The 23,463-nt window shown below is 37.0% G+C and overlaps 1 protein-coding gene and 1 non-coding gene across 3 annotated transcripts; one reads left to right on the top strand and one right to left on the bottom strand.

Moving 5' to 3' along the window:
- Nucleotides 1-3,659: 3,659 nt before the first annotated feature.
- Nucleotides 3,660-10,284, top strand: LOC109794139 (putative DEAD-box ATP-dependent RNA helicase 29). 2 transcript variants are annotated; one of them, XM_029270486.2, is made up of 10 exons: nt 3,660-5,271; nt 5,373-5,430; nt 7,069-7,176; nt 7,344-7,392; nt 8,095-8,177; nt 8,334-8,386; nt 8,660-8,741; nt 8,844-8,900; nt 9,018-9,156; nt 9,818-10,284. In XM_029270486.2, exons 1-10 carry the CDS (start codon nt 3,761-3,763, stop codon nt 10,021-10,023), a joined length of 2,346 nt encoding a protein of 781 aa, XP_029126319.1. In that variant the 5' UTR covers nt 3,660-3,760; the 3' UTR covers nt 10,024-10,284. The 2 variants fall into 2 exon arrangements, with proteins under 2 accessions (XP_029126319.1, XP_020209204.1); XM_020353615.3 differs by having other exon boundaries at nt 8,104-8,177.
- A 9,464-nt stretch (nt 10,285-19,748) lies between these two features.
- Nucleotides 19,749-19,855, bottom strand: LOC145956627 (small nucleolar RNA R71). Its single transcript, XR_014432866.1, has one exon. It is a non-coding gene; the product is annotated as a small nucleolar RNA R71 (small nucleolar RNA).
- Between the last annotated feature and the right edge of the window lie 3,608 nt (nt 19,856-23,463).

Here is a 23,463-nt window from a genome sequence, read left to right on the forward strand (position 1 = left end):
GGGGCGTTGTGGGGTGCTAACACCTTCCTCGCACGTAACCGACTCCTTTACCCAACTCTGGTTGTAATGGCCAAGGTTGATTTGCGAAAATCAATTGCCTTATCCCTTTTTCCAATGTTTTGAGTAAAACATTGGTGGCGACTCCAAGAACCCTTCTTTTTGCGAAAACCACTAATCCATGGAGGGTCCCGCTTGGGATTAACATGGATTGGTGAATCATTTAATAAAATTGTTAGTTCGATGAGGTCTCAGTTTGAGAATAAGTCGTTCTAACAATCCACCATTTTTCAAAACTTAAAAAGAGTCCAACCATCGTCGCGAATGCCAAGGTCCGTTTCGGCGGGTGGCGACAATGGCATCTCGACAGGCAGACGTGCGCGAAAGGTCACTTCCCCCCAGCGAGCTCGGTCTTAACTCCTCGACCTACGGTCTTCGGAGCTCGGGGGGCTAGTGTACTGTCCGTGCCGCAAAGCCGAGCTCCGAGCTCGGCATCGCAGCGTAAAATGAGGTCGGGCACGCGCTACGCGACGTCAGCTCGGCATTTAAGCAGATCATAACTGATCTCGAGGGATCTCGCTTCAGGCAAGATCCACTATCTAATCTTATCATATCTTATCTCAGGCCTAAGGCCCAAAGCAACCCTAATTCACACTAAGGTACGTGCATTACTTATACAAGATTCGTACTCCCACAAACACTAACTTTAGCATTAGAGTCTCTTTTGCAGGTACCACCCCCATATTGGAGCATCAAGCGTACTAGCGAAGGAGACTCACCGATCTTACCTGGCGGATCAGCTCTACAGCAGATTTCTGGTAAGAACACAAAATAAAACTAAAATTTGGCTAAATAATGTTAAAAATCTACATTAATTTGAAGAGTTATGAGAATAATACAAGGTTGGTAGTCATAAGATTATAAGATTAGGAGATAATGCTTAGTGAGTCTACATCCGATTTAGCTATAAAATATATACACATTATGAAAAAAAGGAAGAAAAGGCACTTACAAAAAAAACTTTAGATATTAAAAAAAATTGTCAATATCATATTTTAAAAAACATAGTGTGAGAATTTCTCTTTCATGTTGATATAAAATAGTTATGCATAGGAAATGAATGAAAGAAAAGTCAATTAGTTTTTTTTTACTTTTTTTATTTTGATATTTTAATATTTATTTTTTTATTTTAGTACGTGAACCTTATTCACATGGGCTACTTAGATGTCAAAAGTTCATTTGTGACTATGATTGATTTTTACCTTCTATATAAATTACCATGTCCATCATAAGTATAAATTAGAGATGAAATAGTTATAGAAACTATAATGGTGTCAAAAGAGTTGAGACAAAAAAATTTATATAATCGGTATACCTTTTATAAGTATGGAAGAGGGAAAGACGCACATTGTGTCTCTACATATTTTGTTCAAAAAGTAAACATAACAAAAGTTATTATAAAGATAATAATGGTGATTTTATTTAGTGGAAGAAAAAAATTATTCAATAATAGTTATTATTAAAAATTTGTAATCATTACAAAGGTCTTTGGTGATAACGACAATAGAGGTAAAAATAAAATTTTAAACAAATATAAATAAATAAGTTAAGTGGTAAATGAGTTTTAAGAAAAGTGAAAACAATATAATATTTATATAATATAAATTATTATGATAATGTATTTACATTTGATATATATTATTTTCTATTCTCCACTTTTCTATTTGCTTTTTGCAAATAAATTTTTTTTTCATAACAAATATTATGAATTTAATGATAAAAATTGTAATACTTATTAAAGAAAAATGTCTTAAAAATACCTATTTTATAAGTTATTAGCATAAAAAAGACACTTTAGGTCTCTATATATTTTAAAAACATAAAAAAGTGAGCTATTAATAATAATTATTTGAGTAAGTGTAATTATAACGGTAGTTTTTTCATAATAGTGGAGAGATAAAAAGTAGTTTGAGAGGTGGTTGTTAGAACATAGTGGTTCAAAAAATGTGCACCAAAAAGGGTAATTCCCTTTATTAATAGTATACATTATTATACTAATATGAAAAGAGGCATTTTGTTTCTCTCCTAATTTGTTATTTCTATGTATTAAAATAGTTGTAGCAAATGAAAAAATTAAAGTTTTAAAATAAGTAGTCATATAGAGTAATTTTAAAAATTAAGGGTAAAATTGTTCAATCAAAAGTGAAAATAAAAAAAAATAGTTATTAAAATATATCTCCTTTATAATAGATATAAATACCAAGAAAAATAATATACAAACCAATAACAATTTAACGACAAATTATACTTTTGAATCAATTTGATCCTTTTAAAATAATAATTATTTTTAATTTTGTAACATGATTGTGAATTAATTTTTGACCAATTCAAATTGTGAAACTTTAACATTAAATTCACTTATACGAAAATTATAAAATAAAATTGATGATTGAATTTAAAAGAGTTATAAAGATAACAAAATTGTGCAAAAAAATTTATCCCACATATGAATTATATTTTTTTTCTTGAAATTTTAATTTTCAATATGTTACCATTTGGTTTGAAGTTAAATTACATTTAATATTTTCATATAGTTAAATCTTTTGAGACATGTTTAAATTAATAAATCTAAAAAAAAAAAAACTTAAATCTAAAATATCAAAGATCAAAACAAACATTTTAAAAGATAAAAAATTAAAACAAATTATCAAAAGTATAATTTAAATTTTCTTTTAACTTATTATCTACTTTTTGCTTAAAAAAAAACTTTTTATCTACTTTAATTTAATTTTATTATAATTATTTATAAATTAAATTTTAATATTTTAAAATAAATTATCAATAACTAAAAATAATATTATGTTATAATATCAATTATTCGTAAATATAAAATATTATTTATACATTTTAAAATATCAAAATTTATAAAATTTTAAATATAATTTATATATTTAAATATAATATTTATTTATATATAATTTATTATAAATTTTAATTATATAATAAATATATATTATGTATATAGTAAAGACTAAAATACTAATACTATTAATAAAAAATGGAATATATAATTAATCACCAATCATATCTTTTAATAGTACTATGTCAGTTGCTTATTTAATGAAATAAAAATAAAATAAAATAATTTAAAAGATATGATTGGTTGTCATTTACAAAACTTTACACTTACCGTGTATGAATGATTAACTATATATATCTATATATAGAGTTAATCACCTATATACTGCTAGTGTAAAGTTTTTTTATACTATCAACTAATTATATATTTTAATTGTGGTATATCACTATAAACACAATTATTTTTAAGAGTGACATAACACACTTAAAAAATATAATTGATTGCCAGTGTAAAAAAGCTTTACATTATGATAATTAACTTATATATATAATAATAATAATAATAATAATAATAATAATAATAATAATAATAATAATAATAATAATAATAATAATAATAATAATAATAATAATAATAATAATAATAATAATAATAATAATAATAATAATAACATAAAAGTTATAAAGGTAACATGGTAGAAAAAATAATTGTGTAAGTGTAAGCTGATACTCAAAAGGAAAAAAAATTGATTTATTTATTTGATATTTATTTATAAAATAAAACTGGTGAATAAAACCCTACCTGTTCTGGGGGTGGGGGACGAAAATCAATCGAAGGTGTACGTTTGGTTTTAGGTTTAGCTAAGCTTCTCACTTTCGGTCTCTTCTCTTGGTAAGACGAAAGATGGGAGGCGAAGGAGGATCTTCGAGGAAGAAGAAGAACAAGAATGCAAAATCTGGGGGTTTTGAATCCCTGGGTCTAAATCCGAATGTGTTCAGGGGAGTGAAGCGGAAGGGGTACAAAGTCCCCACTCCAATCCAGCGCAAGACCATGCCCCTCATCCTTTCCGGGTCCGACGTGGTTGCCATGGCTCGCACGGGCTCCGGCAAAACGGCGGCGTTTCTTCTCCCGATGCTTCACCGCCTGAACCAGCATGTCCCTCAGTCCGGCGTGAGAGCCCTGATTTTATCCCCCACACGAGACTTGGCCCTTCAGACTCTCAAGTTCACCAAAGAGCTTGGCCACTTCACAGACCTTCGCGTTAGTTTGTTAGTCGGCGGAGACAGCATGGAGAGTCAGTTTGAGGAGTTAGCTCAGAGTCCGGATATCATAATCGCCACTCCCGGCAGGCTCATGCACCATTTGTCCGAGGTCGATGACATGTCTTTGCGCAGCGTCGAGTACGTCGTATTCGACGAGGCAGATTGTCTATTTGGCATGGGTTTCGCCGAGCAATTGCATCAGATTCTCGCTCAGCTCGGGGAGAATCGTCAGACCTTGCTTTTCAGTGCCACGTTGCCCAGTGCGCTTGCGGAATTCGCCAAGGCTGGTTTGCGGGACCCTCGCCTCGTGCGCCTCGACCTCGAAACTAAAATCAGCCCTGACTTGAAGCTCGCCTTCTTCACTTTGAGGCAGGAGGAGAAGTACGCGGCTTTGCTGTACTTGATTAGGGAGCATATTGGTTCTGATCAGCAGACGTTGATTTTCGTATCCACCAAACATCATGTCGAGTTTCTCAATGTTTTGTTTCGGCACGAGGGTATTGAGCCGTCTGTATGTTACGGCGACATGGATCAAGATGCTCGCAAAATCCACGTGTCAAGGTTTCGGGCAAGGAAGACTATGTTGTTGATTGTGACGGATGTTGCCGCTCGGGGGATTGACATTCCGTTGCTTGATAATGTTGTCAATTGGGACTTTCCTCCCAAGCCTAAAATATTTGTCCATCGTGTTGGAAGGGCTGCAAGGGCTGGTCGAACTGGTACTGCGTATTCCTTTGTGACTTCTGAGGACATGGCTTACCTTTTGGATCTTCATTTGTTTCTTTCGAAGCCTATCAAACCTGCTCCCACCGAAGAGGAGGTCTTGCTGGATATGGATGGAGTGATGACTAGAAATGACCGGGCAATGGTGAATGGGGATACCATTTATGGTCGTTTCCCACAAAAAGTCATCGACCTTGTTTCTGACAGAGTTAGGGAAATTATTGATGCTTCTGCTGAACTGGAATTATTGCAGAGAACCTGTAAAAATGCTTTTCGGTTGTATTCAAAAACTAAACCCTTACCAGCAAAGGAGTCTATTAGAAGAGTGAAAGATTTGCCTCGAGAAGGGCTGCATCCGATGTTCATGAATGTGTTGGAAAAGGGGGAGCTAACTGCACTTGCATTTTCTGAGCATTTGAAAAAGTTTAGGTGATTGCAAGATATGTTAATTCTGCTGATATCTTTTCTACTTCCTTTTAGTATATTTTATAGTTGCATAACTTTATTAATAATTAATAGTTAAATTACAGGCCAAAGCAGACCATTTTGGAAGCTGAAGGGGAAGCAGCTAAATCAAAGCATCAACAGGTGGGTTTCTACTTTAAATACATTATCCATATTGCGGTCTAATTCAATAATCTTATTGTTGGATTTTGCATTCTGAATAACATTTTCTTGTTCCCCGCCTCCAGTGACTAAAAGCCATAATTCTCTTTTACAACTTAATATTTTTCATTTTTACATATTTATAACATGAAAGTTGGATAATCATGGTGGATGATATGGTTTTTCTGTCTTTCTGTCATCTTTGGTATTCTGAATTCAAATCCATTTTATGTTTGTTCTTGCAACTACTGTGACTATGACTGCTTCACTGGGTTAAACACAATTTCGATGTGTTATGACATTATAGTAGGAAGGTTATAATCCATTTTGGATAAACTTCTCAACAAGTATTCATAGAAGAAGAAATAGATAATAAAATTAATCAAACTTATCAATAAATTAAAATCAAGTTATCCACTTTAATGGTTGGAGAAGTTAGATGAGAGAGCTTCTAAAAGGGTGAAGGCATATAAGTTAATTTTAACTTATGAGATAAGTTTGATTAACTCTTTATTTTCTTATGTAACAAGTTCTTGTTGAGAACTTTATCCAAACAAGGCCCATATGTAAATCCCTCATTGTAGTGTTTCTCCTTTCACTTGAGCTCACGTTTTTTCATCTCATAATGAAAAATACTTATTAGAAAGGTTATTTGTCTTTTGACTCAAAACTACTGTAAGCTTATTCTTAGTTAAGTTGCAATTGTGTTGCTATATAATCCCGTGGAGCATAGGGAGTTATGTTGGTTCTTAAAGTGATGATTTGACAATTTAACTTCTAGATTGTGTCATTTAGTTTGATTGCATGCTCTTCATCACAACTATGTTGTAAAAAATGTGCTTAAAGTGATCAGTGGCCCAGCTATCCCTTCCTTTCCCATCTTCCCTCTCTCTCTTACAGGTAATATGTATACACTGTCCCCAGCACCAAAATTCTATAAAATGAAACATATCCTGGTTATTAACAGGATAGCACTTATATATTATGCATTGTTTGTGAATGACTTCAATGATCCACTCTTGGAGGTTTCACTCCCCTGTTGGACATAGTTCCTTGTTTGACATACTACACCAGATGCATGCTTGTATGTTTATATGATTGACAATTTTAATACATGTCTTGGCTTTTTTCAAAGAACACTTGAAAATATGGACAATGTATGACTCACGTTATACCTGTCTATAAACATTTCTTGAAGATGCTTTTCTCACTTGGATATGAAAATTTTAATTGCTTTGTTTACAACAGTTACATTTTATTATGTGTTGCACATTCAATGTTATGATGTCATTATTCCAGCTCTTATCTTTTATGTGAATTTGCTAGTCTTGTATCCCATTTTTATTGACTTAAGATACTTCTATGCCAATTTCCAATCTCATTCTTATTTTTTGAATTTGGGTATGTTGTATATTAATGATTAGGTCGTGTCATGTATATATATTGAATGTCCTTGTTAGTGTTTCATTCATGACCCATGATATATAATACCTGAGTCTTTGCTGCAAGCAACCTGAAAACCCTCTTGAAATATCTGTTACAATGTGCATGTCTGTATTGTTGTCTTTCCTCTTTACCTTGTAACCTATATATATTGAAAATTATGCTCAATAATTGCAGGGCCCTTCTGGCCAATGGGTCGATGTGATGAAAAGGAAAAGAGCCATTCATGAAAATATTATAAATTTGGTTCGTGAACAACAGCAGTCCAAGACTAATAAGGAAGAGGTATGTGGCTATTGCTGAAATTAGAATTTGGACAATTCAACCTCCTTTTTTAAATAACCTGCCTTGTTCTGCTGACTGATTGAAATCAATCTAGTTGTTAGTTTTATTATGGGTTTTCTTTCCACATATTTATTTCTTGGGGATATTTATATGTTTGCTCCTTGCAGGAGGAAATTCAATCGGAAATCATTCCTTCCATGGAGAAAGGAAAAAAAGGTTTTATTTCATTTATATTGTCATTGAACTTTCTTTAAGTTTGATTGTTTTGTTTCTCAGTTTGTAGAGTGAATTATCTTCATCATGATGTATTCCCCCGCCCCCCGCCCCCCTGTTTTTAAATAGTGTCTTATGCTATGGTTTTATGTTATTTGTTAATCATGGTCAATCTACTATTTCAACTGAGGGTGTAGAAATGTGGTTAAGGTGATTTCTGTACTTCCAGAACTTTGCATAGGCTTCAGCAAAAGAGTAAGATCAAAAGTAAGGGGGAAAAAGTTTACTATGGAATATAATTGATTAATGACAATAAAAGGAACTAACAAATATGTTAATAACAAGCTGGCAGAGTTGTCTAATGGTTGTGTGAATTGCCTGCTTTCACTGTATCAAGTTAACCTTATGCCACTGAAATTGCTACCTACAACTATAAATTCATTTTTATAATTATGGTTGATAATAGTTTAATACACTGGCTTCTGGAAGATGGAAACTCTGTCTGCCTGGAATCAAGCTGCTTCAACCTTATTACCTCTTAGCAGTTAAGATAGGGTCATTGTAAATAATAGGTTAAAATTGACCGAAAGTTTCAAGGTTTACTTTAACTTGGGCATGCTTTATTAGGATTAGAATTTTTAGTGAAAAAACACTAGAAGGGGAAGACAAAAGCTAATGATTAATTTCTAATTCTGTTTCCTTGAGGTTTTGCAGCACGTGATTCTAAGAGAAAGGCACAGTCTTTCAAGGATGAGGATCACTATATAAGTTCAATACCAAATAATCAAGTAAGTCTCTATCTGTAATTCTGTATTACTGTTATTTATATTTATCTGGATTACAATAGTTCATCATATAGATATATACTATGTGCTGTGGTGGTTATGCATTTGAAACTAAAAAGCTGGCTATACATATAACTTGCATCTTGCTACGATTGTCAGCATATGGAGGCTGGCCTTCAAGTAAAAGCCAATGAAGACTTTGCTTCAAATAGGTAAACCTTTTTTCAATTAATTACTAATCAGTCCTCATTATTTTTCAATATTTTATTGTGAACCAAACATCCCACTGGCCCATATTCTCAATCATTAGTTCAGAAGCAAAAAGCTGGAACTATAAAACTTTTGGTTGATTGTGTTTTTGCTTCGGTGTTTCTTTTTCTGCTCGTATGTTATATTGTGACTTTCAACATGGATGATTCAGTTTTACTTATACCATAATGTTTTTAGCTGTTTGGTTTTGGTCCTAATTGTATTAAATTTTTTAGATTGGAAGCAGCTGTCCTCGATCTAGTAGCAGATGATGGTACTGGCATTAAGAAACAAAGATCTATGTATCACTGGGATAAGGTAATACTAAAGTTGTGGGATTATTATATTGTAAAAGAAGACAGGTTATTTCTGAAATTTTTGAAGAACTTGTCATTTATCTCATAAACCTTTTGTTGTCAGAGGAGTAAAAAGTACATCAAGTTAAACAACGGTGATCATGTTGCTGCAAATGGAAAGGTACAATTTTTCTAAGGCCTGGTCATTTTTGTTGGTACTTATTATGCAATATGAGATTCTTTTATTCATCTACATGTAAGATTTAGAACATAAAATATATATTTTCTATGAGTACAGATAAAGACGGAGAGTGGGGCAAAAACCAAGGCCACCAAGACTGGTATATATAAGAAGTGGAAAGAGCGCTCACACGGTAGGATATTTCTTAGAGGAACAAATAGTGATGGTGATCCTCGGGAATCAACAAGTTTGGCAGGTACTATACGAAGTTTGCTTCTCCCTTTGGTTTTTATGTTTGATGAACATTGTTATATCGGAAACTACTAACTAGTATTTATCATCCAAGAAAAATATTGTTGGAGATTGCATGGGTTTTCTTATATTGTTTCCCAGTAAGAATTATCATGCCATTTGCATGTAAAAGGCCCATGTGTTTTGGCTTATTTAGAAACCGGTAATTGAAGTTTACTAGCCTCAATAAAATATTTAAATCGAATAAACTTTCACAAGAATCAAAACATTATTTTACATCAGTTAGCTTGTTTAGCTTTTCAATGACAATGGGAGTCGTGCTTAGTAAGCCTCTAAATAGTGATGAGATTTACTTTGGAAATCACCTGTAAAGCCATTTGAAATTTGGACAACTTATTGGTGTAATGCTGCATGATCTATGAGCTGCAGGCTTCATTATAGTTATTTTTTTCTTAAAACTATAATCTGGTTCAACAAAACCCTTAATCTCATTTTGAAATTGTCACATATTCTGTGTTATGTACTCATGTTTCTCAACTTTTCTGTAAATACTTATACTTGTAACTGACGGTTGGTAATGTCAAATGTATGGTTGTGGGATATTTTTGTTTGGTATAAAAAAAAAAAAGCTAAACGATGAAACTTTATGAATTTATGTTATACAGGGCCTTACCAAAGAGGGCGTAGGAATTTTAAAGGCAGCAAGAAGCAGCATTCAATGCCCAATGCTCACGTGCGTTCAGAAATTAAAGATATGGATCAAATTCGAAAGGAGAGACAGACAAAGGCCAACAGAATTTCTTTTGTAAAGAGCAAGTCGACAAAGGGTAAAAAGTTTGGTAGAAATGGAAAAAAAAGAAAAGGAAAATAAAGTTTGTTTGAAGCTCTATAAATTAATTAGTTAAGGAAGAAAAGGTTTTCCATCAAAATTCTTGCGGAAGCGTTGCGTCTTAAAGAATTTTATATTTTGAAGGGGTAGGGGAGTGAGAAACCCATCTGACTGGAAATTATTCTTGGTTCGCCAACAAATTTTGTTTGTTCAAAGTATTGATTCTTAACACTAGTTGCTGTACATCGATCACACCTGTGCACTACTTTTTATCTTTGAAATTCCCCTTTTGTACTTTTGGTATTTTGTTGGTGTATTTCTGCTGCAGTTTAGTTTGACAACCACCAAATTAAGCCGTATTTATCTGCTGACCGAGGCTAGAGTGGGGGAGGTAAAGAAATTCCCCACCGTGGGAAAGAAATTTTAACCGTCCAGATTTACTTATTGAAATATGAGTTGACACGATGATAACCGTGTAACCGGTGTTGAAGGTAAATATTCTTTATGATATTTTTAACACTTAAATCCACGTGGCTTCTCAACTACTGTATCTGAATTACTTTTCCGTTTTTTTAACATTTTGGAAGACTGTAGTTGTAGAAGATAACTGAGTGTATATATATATATATATATATATATATATATATATATATATATATATATATATATATATATAATTAAATGAATTGAGTGGTACAAGCTGCAGTGATATATAACTGCTGTCATAACAGATTACAACATGATTTCTGTTTCACACTTTGAATATAAGAGATATCTTAGGATCTACAATTCAAATAGAGTTAATAAATTAGGGAAATGTTACAGATACAATAATTTACATATTACTTTTGTGTCTCTTCATTATTAATAACATCTCTTAATAATAAATGAAATGACAAATATTGCGTCTTTACAAGATGTGTGTCATTACTTAATAAATTTTTTTGTAATAAATTAAAATATAATATATATATATATATATATATTATAAAAAGAAAATAATACTATATATAAAAATGAGAAGAGTAAAATTTTAGTGGAACAAGTGTTCCCACTCACATAATCATGGATCTGTCCCTAAAAGTAATGTTGGACAAGTTATATAATTTGGTTAATGAAATGACAAAAAATAAATGTTGGACAAGTTATATAAATTTGGTTGTAGATGTAACGTTATTCAAAAGATAACAATAGAAACATTAATAGAGTGTAATTTTAAGCAAAGTAATTTAAATATTAACTTATTATTATTATTATTATTGAGTTGGGTTACAAATCAAAAATATAATTTTGTTGCTTAACAGATACTATGTTAACTTTTGTTCGGGTTGAGATTCAAACACTAACAAAATTTGAACTGGACTTATTGGCTTACACTCTTGTATTTCATATTGCATTTGATGAGGTTTGTAAGATTTGAGGGTAAACTCTATAGTTTCAACAAACCAAAAAACATATATTTTTTAAGAATATAAATTATTTATTTATGTATTTTAATTTGTATTGTACTATTTAAAGTTTATACATATAACAAATATAAATTTAAGATTTAAATATATTTTTTATATTTATAAAATAAACAATTTTTATTTTAACCTTTGCATTTTATTTCATCATAAAATTTGAGTGCTCATTGTTGACTAATTATGCGTTAATCATAAGATTATGTGACTATGCTTTGTGTCACTTCTAACAAGTTTAAAAAGTCTTTAAAAAATATATATTTTTTATGCATCTCTAAATGAATACTATAGACCAAAAATTGTGATTTTAAAAGGATAAAAATTAAAGAAATTTTTTAAGTGCTTTAAATTACAATTTGTTTATTTATTTTTTGGATAAAAATAGTAATTTCAAATTTTAGAGAGATGAAAATATAAAAAAAATTGTTGAGAACAAAATCAACATTCATTTATTTTATAGTAATTAAAAACATATTTAAGTTTAAACTTAATACTGTTTGTTTAAATATGTACCGTCATGGTCGGATACCGACTCCCTCAAGCCCTCACGGTTACGGTCGGATACCGAGAGGGTGGACATGCGTACGGTGGCTTCGCTAGTGACTCAACCAGCTTCCCAAAGGTGAGCTCGGTTTTCAGCAGACTTGACACGGGAGCACCCCATATCGGATTTCTCTCGACACCTCGGCATGGGCCCAACCAATCAGAACCTGTCTGGGCCCTCGGCATGGACCCCGTCGGTCAAAACCTGACTGGGCCCTCGGCATGGACCCTGTCGGTCAAAACCTGACTGGGCCCTCGGCATGGTCCCTGTCGGTCAGAACCTGGCTAAACCTGTTCCCTTTATTCCCGCGCCATCGAGATAATAACGGTTAGCAAAATCTCGCCATTCTCGGGGCCCAAGAGGCCCACGAACGACATACTATAAAACCCAAAACCTTAGAGTTGAGAAGGCAGATTACACTTTTGAATGATTTGGCTCTAAGGCACGATCTAGGAAAAAACCCTAGTCCACCCTTTGGCCGGAACATTTTGGCGCCCACCGTGGGGCTACGGTGAAACTCTTCCTACGCCCCAAGAAACACAAAAAACCTACACTTTACCATGGCGAGAGGCGGCAACAACAACAACAACTCGCAACCACCAACCATGGAGGAGATGATGGCCATGATCAATGGCTTAAGGGAGGAGAATGCGCGATCCAGGGAGAGAGAGGAGGTCATTCAACGAGAAAACGAGGAGATCAGGAGACGAGCGGATGAGATGCATGCCAGAATAGCAGCTAGTACCAGGACTGTGGAGGAGGACATCATGCTGGAGGTCCCTAGAGACTTTCTACCATTCTCGGAAGCCATAGAGGCCGAGATGATCCCTAGGGATCATCGGATACCACAGGTCGAACCCTTTGATGGAACGTAGGACCCCAGTCAACATTTGACGGACTTCCGTGCTCAAATGTTGATCTGTGGAGGGAGCATGGAAGTCCGCTGCAAGTTGTTCATGGGCACACTCAAGAAGGCGGCGCTTGATTGGTTTAGTGGCCTCCCTGATCGATCCATCACCGACTTTGACGTCTTCAGTCGGCTGTTTATGGCTCAATTTGCTGCTAATAAGAAGAAGCCACCGATCACGTCAGATTTATTTGATCTTAAGCAGCAACGGGAGGAGTCATTGAAGGATTTTCTGCAGAGATTCAACGAGGTTGCTCTAAGGATAGCATCAGTGGATGAGAGAATGGCGGTCATCGCGTTTTAGAAAGGTTTGAGGTCCGGAGCCTTCGACATTGCACTCGAAAGGGCGAATTGCCAAACAATGTCGGAGGTGAGGGCTTTCGCCTTGAGCCATATCAAGACGGAGGAGAACCAGATCATTAAAAGGACAGCTGAAAACCGAGAAGCTGGGGGCAGCAATAAGAAGGGGAACAAGCATCTTCGACCGCGATCAGACTGGAACAAACGACGTGACCGGTACAACGTGAAGGACGGCAATTACAGGCAGGCCGATCACGGTGGTCGGTCAAGGGGCGAGTGGACGCGCAGCAATGAAGAAGAGAAGTTTACTCCACTCACTGTACCTAGGCGACAGATACTCCACGATGTCAATAGCGCATCGTTGTTTGAGTTCCCGGCGACGGAGCGTCAATTGGGCCCTTTCAAAACCGATTGGTGTGAGTTCCATAGGACTCACGGGCACTCAACTGAAAATTGTTTTGTTTTGGGAAGACAGATCGAGCGCTTGATCAAGGAGGGACGACTAAAGGAGTTTGTGGCGAAGCAGGAGGGAAGCTCGTCAGATAGGCGACCCAGGCGCACGCAAGATGACACCAGGAGGGATAGGCGTAGAGAGAGAACTCCTCCCAGAGACGTGCCAGCAAAGGTGTCGGAAGCCCATCAGCAACCCATCCATGGGGATTTCAACACCATCGCAAGGGGCTTCGCCGGCGGGGGAACTACCTCGGTAGCCTGAAAGAGGTACACTCGGTCAGTGTTAACGGTGTCGGAATTCAGGCGACCATCTCAGCCTGAGATTTCGTTCTCAGACGCGGATTACGAAGGAGTAGCCCCTCATGAGGATGACCCCGTCGTCGTATCGGCGATTGTCATGGGGTACAATGTGAAGCGCGTGTTGATTGACCAGGGAAGTTCCGCAGACATTTTGTTCTGGGAAACCTTTGAGGGGATGAAAATACCTAACGACCGACTAATTCCTTATGCAGGGACTCTAGTTGGTTTTGCAGGAGACCAGGTCATCGCAAGGGGATACGCCGATCTGGAGACGACCTTTGGCCAGGGAGCTCAGATGAAGACGGTGCTCGTTCGGTATTTGGTGGTCGATGCTTAGTCATCGTACAATATACTGATCGGCAGGCTGACTCTGAACAAGCTGGGAGCGATAGTGTCTACTCCCCATCTGAAGGTAAAGTACCCGTTGCCGAGTGGCGCTGTGGGGATTCTCAGGGTGGACCAGGAGGTTGCTCGGAAATGCTACGGGGATAGTTTAAAGGCGCGAAGGCGACTGTACACTAAGCGGGTAGAGAAGGAGGTCCACCCTGTCGAACTGGACCCTAGAATGGGTCAGTTCGACCACCGACCCGCCCCAGCAGAAGACGTCAAAGAAGTGGAGGTAATGGAAGGGAGAAACGTGAAGATAGGTACCTCTTTGACTCCCGAAGACGAAGAGAAATTGGTGAGGGTCCTAAAGGACAATGTGTCGGCATTCGCATGGCACTCCAGCGACATGCCTGGAATTGATCCAAATTTCTTGTGCCACAAGCTAGCCATAGACCCTAGCGCGAAGGCAGTGATCCAGAAGAGAAGGAAGTTTGGCGAGGAAAAACGAAGGGCTATCCCGGAAGAGACGCAGAAGTTAGTGATGGCAGGACACGTCCGAGAAATCCAATATCCGACCTGGTGGATGGGGCATCGGGATACGAGTTGCTAAGCTTCATGGATGCCTACTCGGGGTACAACCAAATCCGAATGCATCCCGCAGACGAGGACAAGACCGCTTTTATAGCCGATCAAGCCAATTTCTGCTACAGGGTTATGCCGTTCGGTCTGAAGAACGCAGGGGCGACTTATCAGCGACTGATGGACAAAGTCCTTGTGAATCAGCTAGGGCGGAATGTGGAAGCTTACGTAGATGACATGGTGGTGAAGTCGGAAAGCGTCAGTCGGCACTTTGGCGACTTGTAGGAATTGTTCGACACTATTGGCAAGTACCAACTCAAACTGAATCCTGAGAAGTGCTCTTTCGGTGTCCAGGCGGGAAAGTTCCTCGGTTTCCTGCTGACTCACCGCGGCATTGAGGCGAACCCCGACAAGTGTTCGGCCATCATCAACATGAGGAGCCCATCCACCGTAAAGGAAGTCCAACAGCTAACTGGAAGAATGGCGTCGCTATCCCGATTTCTGTTTCGATCGGCAGATAAAGCTTTGCCCCTCTTCCAGTGTCTGAAAAAGAATGACCGTTTTGCTTGGACAGTTGAGTGTGAAGAAGCTTTCACGGAGCTCAAAGAATCCCTAGCGTCGCCCCCGATTCTAACAAAGTCGAGGCTGAACCTCCCTTTGCTGATCTATATATCGGCTTCCGCCCGAGAAGTCAGTTCCGTTCTTGTACAAGAGCGGGAAGGCTCCCAAGCTCCTATCTATTTTGTAAGCAGGGTATTACAAGGAGCCGAGACGAGATACCAGAGGATTGAGAAGCTAGCCCTAGCAATACTGATAACGGCGAGGAAACTGAGACATTATTTCCAGAGTCATGAGGTTGTCATCCGAACGGACTATCCGATTCGCCAAGTACTACAAAAACCCGATCTGGCTGGCCGAATGATGAAGTGGTCAGTCGAGTTATCAGAGTTCGCCATCAAGTATGAACTGAGAGGAGCAATCAAAGCTCAAGCATTAGCCGACTTCCTGATAGAATTGACCCCTCCAGCTGAGGAAGGCGCGATCACCGAAACCCAATGGATTCTATCGGTGGACGGTGCTTCAAATCTAGGAGGAAGTGGAGCCGGGATAGTCTTAGAGGGACCAGGAGGAATACTATTAGAACAGTCACTGCGTTTTGAGTTCCGAGCAAGCAACAACCAAGCCGAGTATGAGGCATTGCTAGCGGGGATGAGTCTGGCAAAGGAGATGGGGGAAACAAGTCTATCGGCTAGAAGCGATTCAGAGTTGATCACCGGGCAGGTAGCGAGCACTTTCCAAGCGAAGGACCCTCAACTAGCCAAATACTTGGAAAAAGTTAAGCTTCTATCGGAGAATTTCCGAGAGTTCTCGCTCAACCACGTGCCGCAGGAGCAAAACTTGAGGGCCGATCTGCTCTCCAAGCTGGCCAGTACGAACAAGCCGGGAGCCACTCGGTCGGTCATCCAAGAGACCTTAACACAACCGAGTATTAACGAGCCACAAGGGAGTGCTCTCTTCATCCAAGAGGAACTTGACTCATGGATGGGACCCTACATTGCGTACTTGACTCGGGGGGAATTGCCAGAAGACAAGAAAGAGGCCTCATTGATACAAAGGGAGTCAGCCAGATTCGTGGTTATCAACGAGAGGTTGTATCGAAGAGGCTTCAGCTCTCCCCTTTTAAGGTGCTTGACCATGTCACAAGCGCAAAGAGTGATGGAGGAGATACACGGTGGAATGTGTGGAAGTCATATCGGTGGACGAGCGTTAGTATACAAAGTGGCGAGGGCAGGCTACTTTTGGCCGAGTCTGAGAAATGATTGTGTCAATTGGGTCCAGAAATGTGATGGATGCCAAAGGCATGCAACCCTGCACCATTCCCCAGCTGAACGACTCCATTCAATTCTGTCTCCTTGGCCATTCAACAAGTGGGGTATTGACATCCTCGACCCGTTTTCGATAGCTATAAGGCAGTTGAAGTTCTTGTTAGTGGCAGTGGACTACTTCAGCAAATGGATCGAAGTGGAGCCCGTGGCGACCATTTCAGCGGAGAAGGTAAAGGCGTTCTTATGGAAGAGCATAGTATGCAGATACAGGGTTCCTCAGGTGATCGTGTCGGATAACGGGACACAATTTGCAAGTTCGAGAGTCCGCGAATTCTGTCGCGGGGTCAGAATCCGAATGACGTTCACTTCAGTCGAGCATCCCCAATCTAACGGTCAGGCGGAGTCGGCCAACAAGATAATCCTCGCCGGGCTAAAGAAGTGTGTCCAAGACTCAGGCGCTTCATGGGTAGAGGAGCTTCCCCGGGTTCTATGGTCATACCACACAACAGTTCATTCATCGACCCGGGACACTCCATTCAATTTGGTGTATGGAACAGATGCCATGATCCCGATTGAAGTCGCGGAACCCTCAGTGCGTACCACAGCTTTTTCTGAAGAGGAATCCGACCAAGGTAGACGAGTAGACTTGAACCTGATCGCCGAAACAAGGGAGAGAGCAAGGATAAACCAAGTGGCAGCCCACAGAAGAGCAACTTTCAAGTACAACACAAAGGTCGTTCCGAGAGACTTCGTTGTGGGAGACCTCGTTTTGAAGCGGGCTCAGCTAACACAAATGAGGAACAAGTTATCACCTAAGTGGGTCGGCCCCTACAAAATTGATGATGTGGTCGGCAAAGGGGCTTACCGATTGAGGACCTTGGATGGAGGCATGATACCAAGAACGTGGAACGCTGCAAGTTTGCGTTTTTACTATAGCTAGTCTCTTTATCCATTTGTATTAGGTGCACTCTTTTCATAACTTAGTATTTTGTCCCCGTAAAAATATGAGGGGTTTTTGCTGAGAAGGCTTTTAATGAGGCACCGATCTTTCAATTCCAATAAAATGTCATCTGATGTTGTGTATTTTACTCGTATTTTAGCACTTTAATTCACAAGAATTCATAGCATCATCATGCATATCTTTCATGTTTTTAATAAATTTTTATATCATTTTCCTATTTTATGCTTTTCTTGGTATGTGTTGTGTTTTCTCTGAGCAGGATCAAGATTTAAGAATTAAAGAGGAAATGCTGAGCTACAGGGAAAATCACGGCCGTGATTCTAAATCATGCCCGTGATTCACCAGAGAAAATCACGGCCGTGACTCCCAATCACACCCGTGAACGCCACTGACCCTTCATAGATGTGCTCCAGAGAAGATCACGGTCGTGATTCTCAGTCACGGCCGTGATTCACTTCGCGTCCCAGCTTTTTAAGTTTTATGTTTTATTTTTATTTTATCTTTGTAATTTTTATCTTGGTAGTTTTACCTTTTTACCCTTTTAGGTTATAAATTAGATGAGGTTAGCCTAGAACGGAGATTTTTTGTTTCGGAGACAGTTTTTTTTAGTTTTTGACACTTGGAGAAGGTTGGGCGCCTGTGCCATCGACTCTAAGGTTTGCTTTTCTTTTATTCTTCTTTTCTTGGAGAACTACTATGAACTCCTGTGAGTAGTTTCCCTTTTTCTGGGATCAGGGCTTAGCCTCTGAGAACCTCTTTATTAATGCATTATTCAGTTTCTTAATTTTATTCCAATTCTTGATCTGTTCTTTTATATTTTATATATGAACTTTAATATTATTGTTTTCATAATAACATTAATTAAGGATGAACTGAGAGGAGAACTTGATTATAATTATGATAAACAATTAATCTTAATTTTCATAATCATAGATAATTAGGGATGAACTGAGAGGAGAACCTAATTATCGGAACCTAAAGGAACAGACTTGAGTGTTAAATCACGAGAGTTGATTTAAGCTTTCGAGGAGCAATAGATTAACAAAGATCTTAATGGGTTTAATTGAACGTAATTACCACGAGAGTAGAGATTAATTTTAATTAAACACGTCCTCGTAGCCTGAGAAGGTGCAAGGATTAAATTAGGTTAAGACTACCTTCAAGATGGAATAGAATTAATTAATGAAAATAATAATTCAATATTGTTGGAACTCTTTGTGCGAACCCTAGATTCCCGGAAATCTCCTTATCTTATCTTAAAGTTTTATCTTATTCATTAATTGCATTACTATCTCTTTTACCATCAAATCTGATCTTATCATCTCAAAACAAAAATTCAATCTGTTTTAAAATTCAAATTAAAATACTAGTAATTCTAGGTCAAACACGTAGTCCCTGTGATTCGATATTTATTACTTGACGACAACCGTACACTTGCGGTTTTCCATACATCAAGTTTTTGGCGCCGTTGCCGGGGACTACGTCTCTTGATTTAAATTACAATTATTTTAATTCGAATTTTTTAAAAAAAAAAAAAAAATTAAATAAATAAATAATTTTTTTTTTTAGTGTTTACTTCTCCAATTCAGATTTCACGGGTCACTTTCTTTTTTTTTTTTGCAGTGCCTTAGGGTTAATGCAAAAGAGATCTCTACGTCTTGGGAAACCAACACCACCTGATCCTGAGATTGAAAGAACTCTCCTGAGAAGGAAAAGAAACCTTTCTAGAGAATTTGACATGGCTGCACAACGAGATAATTTACCGCTTCGGGATTACTCTGCACCCGTAGCTCGTGGGATACCTGGAGGGGAGATGCAAACTGGAGCTACTGTACCAGCTTCTCTGGTGAATATGCTCAAACAGAACACCTTTGGAGGACTACCATCAGAAGATCCTAATGACCACTTAGAGGGGTTCTTGGAAATCTGTGAGACCCAGCAATTTGATGATGAAGTTTCTGATGGAATGCGACTCTGCTTATTCTCACTCACCTTGAGAGATAAGGCAAAGGTGTGGCTAAGAACAGTGCCTAGAGAAAAGATAGCAACTTGGGAATTATGTGAAAGAGCTTTTCTAGAGAAATTCTTTCCTCCTTCTAAAACTAAAGAATTGAGGAAGAAAATCACTAATTTCCAACAAGGCACTGGAGAGACTATTTATGAAGCATGGGAGCGGTTCAAAGGATATCTTCAAGCATGCCCACAACATGGCTTCAACCGTTGGCTTACCATCCAATTTTTCTTTGAAGGATTGGACCAACAAAGCACCATGATATTAGACTCAGCAGCTGGAGGATCTTTCATGGGGAAACCTATTAATGACTGCATGATTATTTTGGAAAATGTAGCCTCAAATCACAGCCAATACAGTGAAAGAGAAGTCACAGCAAGGAAAGGAACTCCGGGGCGATATGAAGTGAACAATATTGAGTTACTCTTAGCAAAATTTGATACTCTTAATCAAAGATTAGACAAGATGGAAAAAGCTAAGGTTAATTCAGTGGCTACAAATCAAGTATGTGACCTTTGTAGGGAACAAGGGCACACTGCAGTAGATTGTACCTCAATTTTTACTGGAGAAAAAGAAGATACTACTGAACAGGTGGCAGCTTCTCATAATTTCTATGACACTCCTCGAAGAGAGAAGAGTAATCCATATTCCAACACATACAACCCTGGTTGGAAGAATCATCCTAACTTTTCTTGGAAGAATAACCCAGTTCAAGGAACTAGCAATCAGCAACCTAATTTCCGTCCGTCCAATCACTTCATTAATGGGGAAGGAAATCCAGTACAGACACCCTCAATTCAACAAAGTGTTTCAAGATTAGAAAACCTTATGGAGAATTTTGTCACTAATCAAAAGCAGACCAATGATTCAATGGCAAATTCTATTCAAAACCTTGCTGTCAAGGTTGAGAATATTACTCTCCACAACAAGATGCTGGAAAATCAAATTGCACAGTTGATGCCTAGTTCAAACAATTCTCCAGGTAAGTTCCCAGGTAAAACAGTTGCTAACCCAGCTGAAAATGTTAATGCTGTTACTTTAAGGAGTGGGAAGAAATTAGACAGACCTGTGTCTAATCAAAATGATAATATTGAGATTGATGAAGACGCTTCTCCTATGGTTGAAAAACCTGAAAAAGAGAGATTAGAAAAAGAAAAAGTATCTTCATCAAAGCCTCAAACTGTTTATCACCCTCCAATTCCTTTTCCTCAAAGGTTAGCAAGGACTAAACTTGATAGACAATTTGAAAAATTTTTAAATATGATCAAACAAGTGTATGTAAACATTCCATTTGTAGAAGCTCTACAACAGATGCCTACATATGCTAAATTTCTTAAGGATCTTTTAGCTAACCGAAGGAAATTGGATGATAGAGAGACTGTTACATTGATCCATCATAATTTGCCCAAAAAACTTAAGGATCCTGGTAGTTTCTCTATACCTTGTCTCATTGGAAATCTAAGGTTTGAAAAAGCCTTATGTGACCTTGGGGCAAGTATCAGTTTAATGCCTTTATCAATTTGCAAGAAATTAGATATGGGAGAATTAAAGCCTACAGCAATGTCAATCCAGTTAGCAGATAGATCTATAAAATATCTGATGTATGGAAAACCGCAAGTGTACGGTTGTCGTCAAGTAATAAATATCGAATCACAGGGACTACGTGTTTGACCTAGAATTACTAGTATTTTAATTTGAATTTTAAAACAGATTGAATTTTTGTTTTGAGATGATAAGATCAGATTTGATGGTAAAATAGATAGTAATGCAATTAATGAATAAGATAAAACTTTAAGATAAGATAAGGAGATTTCCGGGAATCTAGGGTTCGCACAAAGAGTTCCAACAATATTGAATTATTATTTTCATTAATTAATTCTATTCCATCTTGAAGGTAGTCTTAACCTAATTTAATCCTTGCACCTTCTCAGGCTACGAGGACGTGTTTAATTAAAATTAATCTCTACTCTCGTAGTAATTACGTTCAATTAAACCCATTAAGATCTTTGTTAATCTATTGCTCCTCGAAAGCTTAAATCAACTCTCGTGATTTAACACTCAAGTCTGTTCCTTTAGGTTCCGATAATTAGGTTCTCCTCTCAGTTCATCCCTAATTATCTATGATTATGAAAATTAAGATTAATTGTTTATCATAATTATAATCAAGTTCTCCTCTCAGTTCATCCTTAATTAATGTTATTATGAAAACAATAATATTAAAGTTCATATATAAAATTTAAAAGAACAGATCAAGAATTGGAATAAAATTAAGAAACTGAATAATGCATTAATAAAGAGGTTCTCAGAGGCTAAGCCCTGATCCCAGAAAAAGGGAAACTACTCACAGGAGTTCATAGTAGTTCTCCAAGAAAAGAAGAATAAAAGAAAAGCAAACCTTAGAGTCGATGGCACAGGCGCCCAACCTTCTCCAAGTGTCAAAAACTAAAAAAAACTGTCTCCGAAACAAAAAATCTCCGTTCTAGGCTAACCTCATCTAATTTATAACCTAAAAGGGTAAAAAGGTAAAACTACCAAGATAAAAATTACAAAGATAAAATAAAAATAAAACATAAAACTTAAAAAGCTGGGACGCGAAGTGAATCACGGCCGTGACTGAGAATCACAACCGTGATCTTCTCTGGAGCACATCTATGAAGGGTCAGTGGCGTTCACGGGTGTGATTGGGAGTCACGGCCGTGATTTTCTCTGGTGAATCACGGGCGTGATTTAGAATCACGGCCGTGATTTTCCCTGTAGCTCAGCATTTCCTCTTTAATTCTTAAATCTTGATCCTGCTCAGAGAAAACACAACACATACCAAGAAAAGCATAAAATAGGAAAATGATATAAAAATTTATTAAAAACATGAAAGATATGCATGATTATGCTATGAATTCTTGTGAATTAAAGTGCTAAAATACGAGTAAAATACACAACATCAAATAACCCCAAACTTGAACTTTTGTTTGTCCTCAAACAATAATTAGCACTTTGAAAAAAAAAATCATCAAGAATTAACTGAGCATTTAAAATCTTCACTCTTAGTCTCACAAGGTCCAATTAGAATCTTAATCTTTCATTACTAGCGCCAACTCTTAGTTTCTAAGAGTTTCATGATGTCAAATCTTGTAAAGCTCATTAGTCAAACGAAGATAATTTAACAGAAATAATTTTTCAATGCTTGTGACACAAATAGGGGTAATATTTTTATTTTTGTTTTTGTCTCACCTAAAACATTTCCCCAGTAGCCAATCAGTGTAGAGAGGATGATAATTTCAAGAACACGTAGCCTCAAAGGGGGTCTAGCTATTTTACTAAACAATTCCCCAGTAGCTAATTAGTTCCCTTAGTTTTCTAAGGTTAAGAATATTCTCCCTCTAACCTATGACCTCAAAGGGGTGCTAGGTGATTTTTTTTTTTTTTTTTTTTTTTTATTACCCCCCAAAAGCTTTTAAGCACGAATTAAAAAGAATTTATCTTCAAGAGACTATTTTTATAATTCTCGATCATTTCAAGCCTCAATACTAAGAACCAAGTGCTAGCCACAAAACCAGCTAATTTTTCAACCTTTTGTTCTGAGACTTCAAGATTTAATTCATCACATTCAGTGTTTTCAAAGACGAACAATTTCATTAAAAATATTTACTTTTCAAACACAAATTCAAGCTGGGATTAACTGAATATGTATATATGCATGATTTTTTTTTTAATTTTTTTATTTATTTTTTTTTTACTTTGCATGAATGAATGAAATGCGTACATCCTCCTAACCCCAAACTTAAAGATTTGCTTGTCCCGAAGCAAAGAGCTA

The sequence above is a fragment of the Cajanus cajan genome, chromosome 3 (assembly GCF_000230855.2).
Source record: "Cajanus cajan strain Asha chromosome 3, NIPB_CcT2T_4, whole genome shotgun sequence".
NCBI classification, from domain to species: Eukaryota; Viridiplantae; Streptophyta; class Magnoliopsida; order Fabales; family Fabaceae; genus Cajanus; species Cajanus cajan.